This window comes from Neopelma chrysocephalum, unplaced genomic scaffold (genome assembly GCF_003984885.1).
Source record: "Neopelma chrysocephalum unplaced genomic scaffold, ASM398488v2 Primary Assembly neopelma1_85, whole genome shotgun sequence".
Lineage (NCBI taxonomy): Eukaryota > Metazoa > Chordata > Aves > Passeriformes > Pipridae > Neopelma > Neopelma chrysocephalum.
The window spans coordinates 7,315,224-7,328,960 of NW_020897747.1; the positions used below are offsets into that span (position 1 = coordinate 7,315,224).

Sequence of the window (13,737 nt, forward strand, 5' to 3'; positions counted from 1 at the left end):
GAACCAAAATAAAATCCAGATTGCTCCTTTGTTGTGTGTTGTTAATCCAGATCTAAACAAATGCATCAGAAACATGCACGTTCTGAATTTATACTATTGGAAACCAGTCTCTTGATTTAAAACTGTTTTGCAATACTCAGATAAGCCTATGTTTGGAGATTGATTTATGGCTGTGAAGCACCCAGGAGAACGAAAACATGGTGTGAGCTGAAATGCCCATCCCTAATTATACCACCAATCCAATCTGTGCTGTGATAAATGCCAATCCATGACAAATCTGTAGTGATCAGTGGCAATAAACAGGGCTCACAGCAGAGCATGTTCCCTTAGAGGGAACACCTTAGTAGCCCAGCAGAGACTTTTCATTCTGTTATTTACTTTGGCAGTGAAAAATGAGCACCACCCTGAAATGCTTGAGAGCCTAATCACAGGAAGTACCTTCCTAGTGAAGAAAAAGGATCGTGTTGACAGGGACCATCTCTGGACAGAAATCTTATAAAACTCTGCAGTCTTCCATTCAAAGTCTGACTCAGGAAATTTGCTGAGTGGCCTCAGTCTTCATTATTCATGGTCCTGGGGGATAGTCAGAACTTCCCAGGATATACGGAGCAGAGCTTTTCTAACATGTTTGTACAAACCCACTTTTTTCCCCCTCAGAAACTTTGCTACCTAAGCTGGACAATTTCCTCAGAAATCTTATTATTTTAAAGGAAACATTTTCTCAAGGCCCCTTCAGCCCAGGACAGACTGTCTAATCACAGGGTTGGATCAACATGGACTTCAGACTAGAGGGTGACTTTTACCCCATCAGTATTAATGTAGTGCCAGACAGTATCTGCTACATCATTTTGTCTCAGGGAAGTTCAAATTTGAAGACAGAAACTCAGAGAGGTGAGTTACTGTTCTTGAATCTTAGGTATGTAAACCTGGCACAATTGAATGAAAAATCAAGCCTCATGATTGTATATGAAATATGTGTTTTAAAAATGTTTTTATTTGCCTGCCTGCTAAAGGAGTGGAAATATAGTTTTGTGCTTTCACACACACACCCCCACACCCTTTACTATAAGGAGCGATCCCAGAAAGGTGTTGTGTGGAACTATGTCCGAGTGTTACCACCATTCATATCTGGAAAATCAACTCTCTTATCATTTCAGGGTTTAGATTGTAGCGGTCTCACTTAGGAGTGACTTTCTTCAAGTTCTACCTAGAGCCAGACTACAGCTTGGAAACATTACCATAGAGGGTTCAAAAATGTGATCTATTTAAGCAAACATTTTTGGGAGAAACACGTTTTCTGTGTTTAAATCTTAGTGGGAGACACACCACCCAGGCACTGCAAACCCCTGTTGTGTGCAAATATAAACCCTGAAAAGCTCAAAAACTTGATTCAGCTATTTTTATTTATTTTAAGTTTTTATGTTTCCCATGGTGGCAGACTGACATGACATATTGGTGGGCACAGGAAAGATCTGTGTTAATAAAGTAGGCTGAGTTTGAATTATAATTTACTCTCTATCCTGAACCCAAAATTGCTATGTACTTTCCATGTTGCTAGGAAATATCCCTGCAGAAGGGATCGACCATGGTATACCTGATGTATGTATATATATGTATGTCTGTATTTGTGTGTGTGTATATATATATATATATATACACACACACCAAACATGGCATACTTATACTGCATGTTCCATGCTTTTGACATCTTTTCACTGATCAGATACAATAGTTGTCAGCTTTTTTCAACGTGCAGACTTCTGAAGATTTTTAAAGGTGGGGAAAATCCCTCCATTGTAGATGAAAATCATTGGGCAATATACTTCTTTTACTTACCACAAGTTCCTCAGAAAATCCGAGGCTGAAAACAGTGGCTGAAATGTACTTCATCCCCAATGGGCATCATATGGTTGAGTTACAAACCAGAGAAATTAACATTGAATACATATTTAAGATCTCCTTATCCCTCAATTCTTTTTCCTTGGGTAATAATTTCCTTCCACACTAAATCAGAATCCCTGAAAATTGAAGCATGTTCTCTTAGTGACCTGCAGAGCTTGATAAATTTGTTAGAAGATGTGCTCATTGTACTTGCTTCTGGTGCTGGGGATCCCCTGCCCAGAACTGGGAGCCCTGCTGTCTGAGAAGCTGCACACGCCACTCCACACTCTCAGGCTCACACACTCCTTTCCTCTTGCACCTGTAAGGGCCATAGAGGGTCTATGTAGAGTGCAAGCACCACATCAAGAGTACTCAGTATAAACCTGCCACATCCATGAAGTCATTGACTTTTGCTCCACACACTCAGTTTTGTCTTGGTCTAGGAAACTGGTAGTCTGAGTTCATTGTATCGATGTAGCATTTAGGACAAGCCAAATTCTGGAGACAATGCACTGCAAAATCCCTTGCATACTGGTTAGAAAACCTAAGGAAGGCTACTAAACCTTTTGGGATATGTGAAAACTAGCGTGACACCTGCTTGTATTTAACTGTGCGTGCTGTATCAAACTGGACTGCTTGAGCAAGGGAGTGTTGGGCTCTTCTTGTGCTCTGAGCCTGCCCCCAGGCTGCTCTGGAGCTCAGGCTAATGCTCTCTCTTAGCTCAATCTTGTGTGTAAACAATGTGGATCATGAAGAAATCTATTTGGGAAGCAAATTTAGATCCTGACTAAGATAAGACTAGTGAGGTTGGGGATGGGGTACAGATGTACCACAAACAGTATAGACTTGGTTGCAGTTCAGCTTGGTTGCAGCAACAGGTCTGGTGCTTTCTTCTCTTATTCCCCAGCAGCGATCCCCAGTGCTTCGCCAGGTTCCTTGGACTGGGTATGAGCTGTGGGCTTTATGCACAATTTTGTGTTTATTTTCATTCTGAGTGCCCAAGTACTTACAGGAGATGTTCTTGTTCTATGCACAAACTCACCTAAGTGACACAGCGGCGTCAGTGGCACTTCTGTTCTTAAAGGTTCCTGAAAATCCCCTCTGGATTGTGAAATAATCCTTGATCCAAAAATGACCCTTTGAAACTTAGCAGGGAAAAGGACTTGCAGAGCAGGAACGTGTCGGGCTGGAAAAGGGGAGAGCAAGAGAAAACTGCTCTCAGGGACCCTTCAGGCACCCTCCCCTGCATTTCCCATCCTGCTAACGAGAATCCCTCTCTGTATAGGAGGTGAGTTGCTGTGAGCCGTAGTTGAGCCCAGCAGAGATTTTTCATCAGGATTTTTTTGCCAATATGTGTTTTGAATTTTCTGTCAAGATTGCAGGCAGAAATCAGGCTTGTTTGCCAACATCCGTCATTTTCTGAGGCAGATCTCCAAAATAAGTATTGTCTCCAGGTTTTATCCTGTATGCAGTGTTGCACTGCAATTCTGCCTGTGTTTCTGTTTATAATGGTGCTGGTGAGCTAGTCACAAATCATATCTTTCCTTTAGGGCTGCCAGAAAGGCATTGTTCTCTTTTTTTCACATTACCATTTTTTTGTAAACAGCTTGCTGTAACTTCTCTCCACTGTGTATATTGGCAGCACCACAGCCAGGTCATCTGGCACTGGTTGTGTCCCTTTGCTGCCTGCATGCCTGAAACATTTGATGTGTGAGATTAGCATGCATAGTTTTTGTCTAAAAGCCACTGGTGCTAAAACTGTTTTAAGGGGTCACAAGTGAGTTTGCAAACAGGCAGTAGTTTTCTAAAAGCCAGGGTATAGGAAATTATTTGATCCTATGAATCAAACTTGCATTCTGTGATAAGTAAAATACTCAAGGACTGGTTCTCTTTGTCTTTGACGAAGCAGACTGAGCAGTGGGCTGATTGTCAATAACTATCAGCATCAAACAAGAGACTCAGTTCAGCTCATAGCTGTGCTGCTGTATGCAGCATGTGTTGCAGGCAACTCTTAACCTAGAGGACAAAGTGAAAGGGATTATTCACCATGCCAGCACTGGGAAGGAGAGGAGTCTTATGGATGAAAATTACTTGGTTTAAACTCACAGCAAAGCCCCTCAGAGTGACAGTGATCCGGATCATCTGCTTCACAGCCCTGTTCCCTGGCAGATGCTGTGGTGTGCTGGACAGCTGGAGTAGCTCCCTAATTTCTATGGGGACAGGGGCGTGGGGTGTGGAGAAAGGGAGAGATGACAGCAGGTCACCTTTGCACACAGGTCTGTTAACATCCCAGCCTTGATGCCATTAGAGGTGATAACTTCTGGCTGTGCCAGCCATCTCCTGCTGTACAGCCTGACGTGTACCGAGATGTACAATGTGCCCAGGCACCAATGCACATAAAAACCTGTGTGGAAGAGGGGACCTCTAAGAGGTCACAGGTGTGTTTTGTTTGGATCTGTCTGTCACCAAAATTACATCATCAGGAGCAGTCCCAGACACAGAAGACAATGCACTTGTCCATCCCCAGCCCTTGGACTGAACTGCTTGCTACTGCTAATAGTAACTATTGGGCAGTTGAATTGCAGAGCACCATGACAGCACCAGGGCCTGAGTGTCTGTCTATACAGACTTGTCTCTGAGCAGAGATAGGCAGCTGTCTGCAGCTGCTGAAAAGACCCTCCTGTCTACATGGTAACAGTAAAAGCAGCAAGCCCAAGTCTTCAGCCACCTGCTCCCAGTTGGCTGTCCCCCACCAGAACAGCCCAGCCCATCCTCTCTGGGCTACTACAATTCAGTTTGTCCTGCACTGTTGAGGATCACTGTTTTATAATACTCCACATGCAGATATAGGTTTATTATAATTATTGCTATTTCTTAATAGCTTAATATTATAAACTGTGTGTAATGTTACATAAAGCCAGAAGGAGAGAGGAAAAGCAGTACTTAGCTGTACAATCTTTGTATTAGTGGGTACAGACAGCCAAGACCTCTTGATCACTGAAGTCTCTTGGGACCTGGGAGATTGAGTTAGCAATGTTTTTATTCATCCTGGCGTTACTCACCCCCCTGCAGCCCAAAAGCAATGATCAGTTCCCCACAAGGCTTTTATTCATGCCCAAGGTTACTCACGGTGTTTCCCAAGTGATGTACAATTTGTGGACTTGGGGCACTGAGTCAAGGGGGTGACTCAAGAGGCTCTGGTTGGTTCAGTGGCTGCCTGGCTCAGTTGTGTAAAACCAAGGCATGGAGGGAACTGCAGTTGCTATACAGAAATAGGTGTGGCTTCTCCTTCCCTGTGCGAACCATCCTTGTGTGGGCCTGCACTATTCCAATGAGCTTCTTGGCTGATTCACTAGTTGTGTAATTTATGTGTCAGTCACGACAGAATTATCAGACCAATGTACACCTTATTCCGTGCTCCAGAGCTCCCTTTCAAGTTGAAGATGACACGTTATCATAACTTGGCTGTTTCTAAACCATGAACACAACTTAAGCTGTTAGATGATGGACAGAACAAGCTGGTCTAACTTGGAGACCCTTTATCTTAGGGCTCCCCTTGCAGAGTAAGAAGTGATTCAGATGTTCTGTGGCACAGCCCCCCTCCAGGAGCAGTGAATGTGCAGGGTAGAGTTCTACCTCAGTTTCTCAACTTTTTCAGAGCTAGCATCAGGTGCTGTAAACTGTTGGAGCATCTTTCACCAGGAAGATGGTGCTGTCTTCAACTGTAATTTGATCTCTCTAACTGCCAGACTGAGGCATTGAGGCTTCTTTGTGTGCTGGGAGCAGGGACAGCAGCAAACTGCATCTGGTAAAACATTCCCGGGTACATCCAGCAGCAGTGTGGCTCCACCCCTACAGACTTCACCTTCTACAAGCAAAATTGAGCAGGACAAATGGGGGATGGAATGATGGTGATTGTTACCTCCAAGAGAAGCTCAAGGTGCCTCCCCTGCTCTAACCACCAGTGCACACACCACTGTTATTGCAGAAGTGGCAGCTGATGACCTGAAGTGAGGTCTGCTGCAGTTAATTGATTGTGCCAACTGGACACCTGATTTGCAGTGACTCTGAGTATCTGAGATAATCACTGACTTCAGTAACAGGTGAAGCAGCTCAGGACCTCTCTAAATTATGTCCTTGATGTTGACACTTGCCCAGTAGGAACCTGAGTGAACTAATAATGTTTCAGCAGGCAGCATCCTCAACTCCATTTTCTTAAAATGTGGAGTCAGTGGTTCTCAAGATGTGATTTATTTTCGGTTTCCTCTTAAGTCATCTCTATGTCACACTCCACCTCGACCTTCTTTTCCTTTCCAGTAAGAAATTGGCAAAATGACTCATGAAGAGATGCTCCATGAGCACTTTGTTCTCAATAAACATTAAACCAGTATCTTTGTCCTGACAACATTGCAGGGATTAAAATACTGTAATTTCACATTTTATCAAAATTTTGATGGCTCCCTTTGATTTATACATAGATAAAGAGAACTGGTAGACAAAGGTAAAGGAAGGAGGAAATTCCTCCAGTCCTGAGAACATTATCTGAAAATGTGAGGTCCCACCTCTTGCTCTGGTGAAGTCTGTGTGCCATTCCAGTAAGTCTCCCTCATACTGGTGTGTCTTACAGAGCCCAGGGTGTTCAGTGCTGCCATTTCTTGAACATCTTCTGTCTGTGAGCAGTCAGGCTGTGTCTGAAGCACACACTGTGGATTGCGCTGGAAGCAGATGTCAAGTGAGTTGAACAAAGTGCAGTTGATAAGAAGAGGGCAGTTTTTTATGTCTCATGTTCAAAGAGCACAAAGTTCAAAAAGCTAGAGCCACTTTTATCCTTTTGGTCAAGGCTTAAGCCAAGTGCAGTTTGGCTGAGCCCCAGGATGAGCTCTACACCTCTTAATGACTTAATTGCCACATGCAGCTTGTTTAGACAACTAAATTTCCTTTGATTAATGTTCTGAAGGCAGAGTAATGGATGCTTCCTCCATGCAGGCAGGAAATTATGCTGCATAAATATCTGCCTGCTGAAGATAAATGTAATTACAAGTTCTGGGATTTAGGAGATGCATTGATGAATTCTGAAGAAGTCTTGATCCCCATCAACGAACACAGGGCAGGGTGTAGGGTGATAAAAGCCAAGGTGGATTCTGATTCTTGTAAGGAAGCATGGGGCACCGAATGGCACTGTCATGTTCAGTAGGGGGAAAAACCTTTATACAAGGTGTAGTTAAGCTTTAAAAATCTTTGCTGTAGGACATTGTACATACTAAAATGTACAGATTAAAAAACTAACTGGACATATTAATGGAAAATGTCTGTCAAAGAATGATTGCAATGCTGCTGCATTTGACTCTGTACACCTGGAAAATATCTATTTGTTCTGTTCACGGGGTCTTCCCATGAGACATGGATAGAAGGCAGAGTATTGAGCTAGATGGAGTTTTGCTTTGACCCACCATGGCTGCTCTTCTGCTTCAGTTCCTATTCAGTGAGAAGTTTGCAGGTAGTATTCGTGGAAGACATTTTGTTCCTTACTCAGTTTGGTGTATTTTTATTTATTAATATTGCTGTCTTCTGAATAGAGCACAGATATCTGTGGGTTCGCAAGGCACTTCAGACCACTGACTTGAGTGGTTTTCAGCCAATTTGTAGTAGCTCATAGTTCAGCCCCTTGTATTTGCAAGCTTGCAGAATATGCTTAGCTTGCAGCCAGCTTTGCAGTGGCATCAGCAGGTGCTTGTAATTTCCTATAAGAAAATGCCAAAACAGATCTCAAATCATGTATCAGAAAGTACTGCCACAACTGTTCATGTGCCCTGACTTAAGCCTTCACACCTCTGTCTGGGATCTAAATAGTTAATCTACCTGAGCAAATGGGTAGGAGCCTTTCTTATTTCAATAAAGTTTGATTCCTGGAGGCAGATCTTTTTTTCCAGTGAGTGTCAGATAATTGGAAGGGTAGGGTGAGGCAGGAAACCACGACACGCCTTTGTTGGGACTTGTTAAAGAGCACGGGAATAGAAGAGCAGAAGAAGAGTGAGAATAAACCAGGTTAAATAAAGAAGAGGTGAACATTTTTGGATGATCACTCAGATTCCGCACACCTTTGGAAGGACATGATATAAAGTGAAGGTGGCAAATTTTTGGTAGAAAGGAAGCAGTTGAGGAGAAAAACAGATTTTCAGTTCAGTAACCAAAGCACTCCAGGTAAGTTACATTACTAATAAAAAAAGCAAAAAAGCAGAAAAAGGGATCCTTTTTTTTCTGTCTTCCAGATTCCTTTAAGAACAAGGCAAAATAAAGGAAGTGTTACTTTTTTTCTATGAGGAATGCAATATAAAAATAAGATTGTGTAAGAGCTGGGTCATTTCGGTTTTCTGTTTGTCAGTGAATACTACTCTTTTAAAGTGAGTATCTATCCAGTGAAAGGAGTGTACCTGCTGGGAGATAAGAAATGTGAAGCCAACCTATGGGTACATTTTTAATGCATTTTGTGAAACTACTGTAAAATAGATACAGTTTAGCTGAATGTTCTCTGTTCTATAAGGGTACCAGCATGGTGAATACAGATCATCTGTTGGCTGTTTTTAAAACTGAGCAGATCTGGAATGTGCTGGAAGAGTAATGATTGTAAATTTGAGCTTCAGATGGTGGCTACAGGGTATAATATTAAGTAAGTAAACTGCTTTTGAGTGAAAGTTTGTGTTGCCATGGACAAACTTTGCTTTGTCTCAAACAGGTGGGTTTATTTATCAGCAGTGAGTCATTTACTATGGACTTTGTGCCATATTTTTGTCATAGAAGATTATGAAGCACTGTAAGGTGGTTTTGTCACAATCAAGTGAGATAAGTCTGATTTGAGAATCAGTTTGAATCCTTCCTACAGCAGGTCTATCAATTTGAACATAGTGGCATAAAGTGAAAGACTTGTCTTCTTTTCCTGTATTCAGACTGACTTGTAGAGTGACTTTGGGAAAGTTACTTGTCCTTCTGTGAGTAGCTGCTTCATCTGTGAAATGGTGAAAGCAGCACTTTCCTGTTCTGCAAACACTTTTTTGATTAATACTGGGTTGTTTGTCTTCCTTTCTGTGCCAGAGCCAAGAAGTTGTGCAGGTCAGAATGGCCTTGCTTTGGCCCCTTTCTCTTTGAGCAGCTCAATTAAGTAGGGACGGTGAGGACATGTTTTTGAAAGGAAGGCATCTGGCAGAACAGAGGGATGTCTGGGCAGCACTTGTTGCTTGTGCTCTGAGATATGAGCACATATTGGTGTCAAAGAAGCCAGGAGAGGTTGTGGGCAGGGCAAAATTTGGTTCCTACAGCATGTCCAAGCTTTGGTTGGACATCTAGCCAGTTTCCCTGGCATTAACATCGTCCAGTGAGTCTACAAAATGAGCAGATTTTAGAAGCATGGTTTGGTTGATTCAATTCTAACTGTGTTGGTTTTGGTAAAATAACTTGAAAGGAACAGCTTTTAGAGCAGAATGAGAAAGTCAGATTCCTAGTCTGTGGGGTAAAAGAGAGATAAAAGGCTATTTTTTAAGCAATTCTATTAGTTCCAGGATAGTGACACCTGACAGGCTTGGTTAAGAGGAAGGGGCACCCTAAAAGACATTTGACATGATGAGAGACATAGTCAGTGGCATCATTTGGAGTCATCTACTGAGTCTCAGAGTATTCATGATCAAAGGGCTTCACTGACATTAAATATTATTAATCTCAACACTTGCTGGTGCCTCTTTCTCCTAATGGAGTGTCTCACAGCTGGAGCCTTATTAATGGAGAGAGGAGAGAGCTGAAAGGATGTGCTGTGAGTGCAACAGCATTCTGACATGAAAACTGGGAGGACATTGTGGAGGGATAAAAAAATCTGAAACATGCCTACTTTTAATTTTCTACTAAAATACATCCTTGTGGCTATTTACTTACCCTTTGAAAAATGTTTATAATAAACTTTATTACCATTTCAGCCAATACCTAAATTCTAAAATAATAAGAGGGGCTCAAATGCCCCATCTCAGCCTGGCTCAGTGCCCTTGCCAGTGTGTTGCACTCAGGCAAGTGGCACAGGGGGTGCAGGAGGCACCCTGCACTGTCAGGCTTTTGTGGAAAGCACATGCCTGAGCATGCCTTGCAATGCTGGGCAGTCGTTGCTGTCTTGCTTTCAGTGCTGTCCAGAGAGGAAGCAGAGTGCACAAGTGTGGCAGTGCCAGACCTCTCCTGCTTCCTAGTGCCAATAATGTCTGCAAGTTCCCTGTTTCTGGGGGTGCCACAAGCACACTACAACCACTGAGCTTGAAGTGACCATAGGGGTGCCCTGTCTTATGCTACCTGGCCTGTTTGAGAGTGATCCCACTTCACAAGTTCCTGCTTGTTGCTCAGGGATGATTGTAGTTGGCTTCTCTGATTCAACAGCGCTATTGCTTTCCACAGACATAGCCCACAGCTATGTCTTTGTGAATCCAGGTAGGAGCTGGTGAGGTGAGTCAGTCCTGGCAGATAATGGAAATCCATCTCAGTCAGCCTGCTGGAGCCTGGGCTGGCTTCTGCATCCATGTGGCAAACACACGTGCAACATGGATCGAAGTGTGCTGTGTGCTGGGGCCGGGCTGTGGCATGCATGGCTCCAAAGATGTGCTTTAACCTCTTGTAATTTTTTTTTTAGTTGCTATCACAGCAAGATATTCCCCTCTCTCAAGAGAAAGCAATAATGCAGAAGATGCATTCACTCCATGGTGGTGCTGGCCTCTTCCAGCATCCATGACCAACACCACCTCCCAGTAGCAGAGAGGAAGTGGAGTTCTGGGGCTACAAAGCAATAGAAAAGCAGTTTCCAAATACGAAACTGTGTTCCTTGCCAAAAACACTGACAAAGCCAACAGTGCTGACATCTAGATAAAAGCTTCTAGCATCTGTTCTTATGGAGAGAGCTTGAAAGATGCTTCCAGTGTTGATGCAGAAAGGAAGAGTAGCAAAGATATTGCCTTTCCTTGGAGGAACCCTTACCTTGCAGGGGACTGTCATCCTGCCGGAGGAGAAACTCTCCTAATGCATATAGCTGCAGTCTTGCATATGCCTTGGAATCAACACCCTGGATCATCCTCTGGAAGTCCACAGTGTTAGCAAGCACTGTGAGGATGGAGCAGCATTCTGCTGCCACCAAGGTTGTGTAAGGACTTGGATGTGTCCTCAGGAACCCCATTTACAGGGCTGTTTAGACAAGCTCAGGGTCAGCAGTGCACAGTGAGGGCTGTGGGCACTGTGTTGTTCTCTGCAAAGTTCAGCTGAGTCTGTCATAGGAGACTAAACTGTCTTGGCTGGCAGTGTGCCTTCCACACTCAAACTGTTCCTGTCCAGCTCTGGGAACAGCAGGAGCTGGCAAAGACACAATTGAATCTGAACATCAGATATTCCTGCAGATTCTCTGCTGCATCCTACCTTGTGTCATTATTTATACCTGGGCAGTACAAGCGTAACATCAAGGGGGCTACGCTTTCCAGAAGATTTAAGTGGAATCATGAGGATCAAATTCAAATGGTATCTGTACTGGGGGGCACAGTCTTGGGTTCTGCTTCAATATGAGCTTTAAAACTTGGAAGGAATTTCACCCAAAGCTTTTTTTTTTAGACTCAGCCTTTTAAGTGTGCAGGTTTTGCTACAGCTGGACCTTTAAAGGGGAGACTTCAAATGCAGTGAAGGGTTTTAGCCTCTTGTGAGCTTGTGTGTAAATTAAAACCTCTTCTCATGGTTTGTGGCTGCACAAGATGAAATATTATCTTAGAGAGATTAGGAGTGAGCAATTGTGTGGTTCCTTCTGACAGAAGCGTTTTCTCTTCTAGATGATGTTTCTTTTCCACAGTCATGTTTCCTTGTGGTATTTCTGCCTTGGCAGACAGTCATACCTCTACTAGAGATTATAATTTTGATTAGAAAGGGGTCCAAGTCATGAAAAAGAGTGTACACAGCATTCACAGCATTTATTCCAACACTTCGTAACTGACCTGAGCTGGCATTAAATTAGATCAGATCCCAAAGCCACAGACGGGGTCCCCAAACTGTCGCTGCTCTGCCTGTAAAGCAAGATAAAGCACTTCCTACCCAAGTTCCTTGCTGCCAAAAATAGCTAGTTTAAAGGTACATCCAATCAGTGCTTTGGCTTTAGGATCAAAGTACCATGAGAATGCCGTGATACTGTTGACAGATCAACAGTATCTCTGCCTAGGTTTTTCTGACAGTACTGGCAGAGTGCAGGTAACTTACTTCTGCAACTGCCTGCACAGCTAATCCTGTACTGTTGAGTCCTGCTCAGAGCAGTTATGTGGGAGTAATGTTTGAATCCTGTGGTTTTCATCAAACCTTTATAGGGGCACAGCTGGAGACCAAAATCTGGATATGAATCCAGGTCTAAACTCAGTCACTGAGTGGATTTGCTTCAATTGCCCCTGTCTCACCTGTTGGCTTTACAATCCCTCCTGGTGTTTCAGTGTCCAGTGTTGCAGGTGCTGGTCTATTAGTAATAATCATATGGCTCTGGAAGGGCACTGTGAACTCCCTTGCACAGATGTCTTCCAGGCAGTCTAGTTTCCAGCTGAAGGAAGCAAGTGGCACTTGCAAGTGGGGAGCTGTTGTCATTTCCTACTGTTCACAGAGCTTTGAGTGCAGTCTCTCTGTTTTCCTTGCAGGTGGCAATGATATGGATTCTGTAACAAAGAAAACAAGGCAAGATGGATCAGAAGTTACTGAAAGACGTAAGGAGGAGATTTTTAATTTTTGTATCACACTCCAGAAAACCCAGAAGTGGATGGTCAGTTTTGTAAGGGGTTGAATGCTGATGAGAGGACCAGAACTAAATTCTGCTTCTGACTCTGGTCTCTCTGCTGAAGTCACAATAAGGAATAGAATGGGCCAAGATCAAACATTTAGAGATGTGTATCACAGCCTAATTGTTTAACCAGATGATTGCCTGTGGTAGCATTTCTAGCCAGTAGCATAGACATTTGGATGCTGCTTCTACCTCTGATATCAATGCCCTGTGTAACCTAGAACATGTTCTTTAGATATCTCTTTGGGGCTTCGTATAAAACAGAGGCTAATTTCCTGCTGGCCATATGGGGATTAACTAGTAGGAATCTAGTAAGGGGTCTGACCATGGGCTTTGTGGTTACAGCCATGGCTGTGGTTCAGAAGTGCCCAGAGATAATAATAGTTCCATGTTTTACAGGGATCTTGCAAAGACAAAAATCTTTCATGACAGTGATGTTCTTAGAGATAGAAAGACCTGCGAAGAAACACAGAGCGTTGTGTGCTAATGCAACCACAGTCCCCTGGCAGGTGTGGTCTTAAGGGACTTTTATTTAAATGAGTTGATCTTCTTTAACTGAGTCATGCTTCTGCATGGCAAATAAGTAGAACATTGATCTAGTTTGGCTATATTAACATGCACCCTTTTCTTCCCTCAGTTATTACAGAGACTGTAACCACAAGACTGACGTCCTTGCCACCCAGTAAGTAATTTTCAGTCATTGCATTACTTCTGCTCAGTGTTCGGTGCCTCTCTATGCTATTTGTCTGCATTATATCCTTTATTTCCACAAATCCCTGGATGCAGCAGGTCTCAGTGCATAAAGATTTGCACTCAGAGAAAAGCAATTTTCAGAAAAGCCTTTCCCAAAATACTGGTTACTGTGGAGAAGGAAGAGTATGTGGGGAGCTGTCTGGGTATTGTCAGAAGCAAATCCACATACTCCACTAAGACTGGTAGACCAGACTCTCCATGGATTTAAGTCCAGATATAGAGTCTCCAGTGGTGACTGTATTTTGGGAACAAGAATCAAAAGTGATGGGTCTGCAGCCTCCTCTGCTGGG

General features: G+C 43.2%; 1 protein-coding gene across 1 annotated transcript in view; it reads left to right on the top strand.

The window, feature by feature from the left end:
- The window catches only part of COL17A1 (collagen type XVII alpha 1 chain), a 60,581-nt gene that overhangs the window by 14,299 nt on the left and 32,545 nt on the right, over positions 1–13,737 (top strand). The window contains exons 2-3 of the mRNA XM_027692129.1: positions 12,555–12,620; positions 13,332–13,376. Of these exons, the coding sequence (XP_027547930.1) occupies positions 12,566–12,620; positions 13,332–13,376 (100 nt within the window). The 5' untranslated portion in view covers positions 12,555–12,565. The remainder of the gene's footprint in view (positions 1–12,554; positions 12,621–13,331; positions 13,377–13,737) is intronic.